We start from the raw sequence: 2,239 nt of genomic DNA on the forward strand, positions 1-2,239 counted from the left end.
ATATATATATATATATATATATATATATATATATATATATATATATTTATGTATTATGCATGTATGTTTAAATTTATATATATATTTACATACGTACATACGTATATATATAAATAAATGCATATATATATATGTGTACATATCGTTTACTTACTATTTTTGATGGGCTGGTATTTACATATTGGTATATCCAAAGACTCTTCTGTTGCCTCTCGTTGTTCAAGATTAAGGGAATTATCCTCGCCAATTCTTTTCGATGGAATATTGTAATCGGTGCAGTACATGTCTTCTTTGACAGTAGATTTACCTTTACTTTGCTGACACCAAACTTCGTTCGATCCGTCTCTATCACGTCTTTGTTTCCCCTTTTGTTTCTCGTCTCGATTCGTTAAAAACACAATACGAAAATGATAAAAAATAGCAAAAACACCCCCAAAATATGGCTTTGTGATCCACCTAGGACTATATTCCCCACTCTCTTTCTTCTTTCATATTATTTTATCAATGAATTTCTTATCATTATTATTATCATTATTTGCTTCTATATAATTTCTTAATAATATTGATAACAACAACAATAATAACAGCAACAATAATAATAATACTAATGCTAATAGTAGTATTATAATAATAATGATAAATAATAATGATAATAATAATAATAAAAATAATGATAATAATAATAATTCCAGTGTATTAATTACTACTAACGTTTGTTTTCGTGGTTGCGTACGAAGTTACTCTAACGGCCGATTGAGATAAAACCAACACGACGAAGGCATCATTATCATCATCATTATCATCTGTTTCTTTATTATAATTTTAATCCCCATCATCATCATCATCATCATCATCACGATCGTCTACAATAAAAGTGAAGGTACGTCTATAAGATATATTCTCATACAATAAGCAGTTGCATTCAAGTTATTGCAATTTCTTAAACCAGTCCTTCAGCTCACGCTACGACCACAGCCAGCTATTTTCATACCATTATCCCTCCTATGTGGGTGCCATCAGCGGCCACAGTGGATGCTATCACACCATCAACCGTATTTGGTTCCATTGTAAAAATCTTATTTTCCCAAATATAGTTTACTGGCAATTCTTCTTGTTTTATTTCCAGAAAACCTCAGTAAAATCCTTGTTGAAATTTGACCAAACATTCGGTGTTTCTTTAGAACTAATAATAGCAACAGTAGAATGAAGTACAAGCAGTAGTACGAGTAGTGGTAGAAGTGGTATTAGTAGTGGTAGTCAGAGGGTGCTTATGATTTTGGTGGTATGAGTGATATCAGCCAATACAGTAACAACATCGGTCCCGTTCATTAGAAATGGGGTAAGGTTTTGTAATAACGTTAGTAATTATCTCATACTTCCTAGTAGTAGTAGTAGTTGCAGCAGCAGCAGCAGTAGTAGTAGTAGTAGTAGTAGTAGTAGTAGTAGTAGTAGTAGTAGTAGTAAAAGTAGTAGCAGTAGTACGCGTAGAGCACTGGTGTCCTGTTCTCCGCTGCTACCGTGACGTTATGTCTCGACCAATCAACAGCAAACTCTGGAGAGGAAGGTAGGCGTTCTGGACTTCTAGTTCTTCGAACGGTCGTTTTATTCCGATTGAACGTGTTTGACACCGAAATATGATGGTCATCATGGTCATCCTTTAGAATTATGTTCCTTTTGGCAGCAGTCCGTCGGGTGGTCGGAATCAACAATTATTAGAATGGAAATATCCTGGGAAGCTTGGAAATTATGTACAGTTCTTTGAAATTTATGACTTCATTTTCAAATGATATTATAGCAATATCGTTAATATTACCTCGGAAAATATTATGTTTAAATGGACAATATCATGATATATATTCCTCAATATATACACACACCTATAATTTATATATTATATATATATGTCAAGTCTGGCGAGTGTGAACTAGAGAGAAGACGGAGGAAACCAATGTAGAAGTACAAGGGATTTATAGAAACAACAGATCCAGAGAGAGAAAGATAAGGAGATAGAAAGATATAGAGAAAGAAAAAAGAGAGAAAGAGAGAGATAGAGATATAGAGATAAAAAGAGAGAGAGGTACGGAGATACGTATATGAATTTAAGGAGAGATATACAGAGGAAAAAAATAAGTGAAAGAGAGCACGACAGAGAGAAAAAAGATCATACAAGAGGGAAGAGCAGAGAGAAAGGAAATATAAAGCTGAAGTTAAAAGGGACAAACAATCGGTGTAAAAGCGC

The 2,239-nt window shown here is 33.4% G+C and overlaps 1 protein-coding gene across 1 annotated transcript in view; it reads right to left on the reverse strand.

The window, feature by feature from the left end:
* LOC106869153 (DNA-binding protein RFX6) overlaps window positions 1-1,971 on the reverse strand; it is a 113,729-nt gene extending 111,758 nt beyond the window's left edge. Inside the window, exon 1 of the mRNA XM_052973435.1 lies at window positions 155-1,971. Within this exon, the coding sequence (XP_052829395.1) occupies window positions 155-284 (130 nt within the window). The 5' untranslated portion in view covers window positions 285-1,971. The remainder of the gene's footprint in view (window positions 1-154) is intronic.
* Window positions 1,972-2,239: the final 268 nt, after the last annotated feature.

Source organism: Octopus bimaculoides, chromosome 15, assembly GCF_001194135.2.
Source record: "Octopus bimaculoides isolate UCB-OBI-ISO-001 chromosome 15, ASM119413v2, whole genome shotgun sequence".
Classification (NCBI taxonomy): Eukaryota; Metazoa; Mollusca; class Cephalopoda; order Octopoda; family Octopodidae; genus Octopus; species Octopus bimaculoides.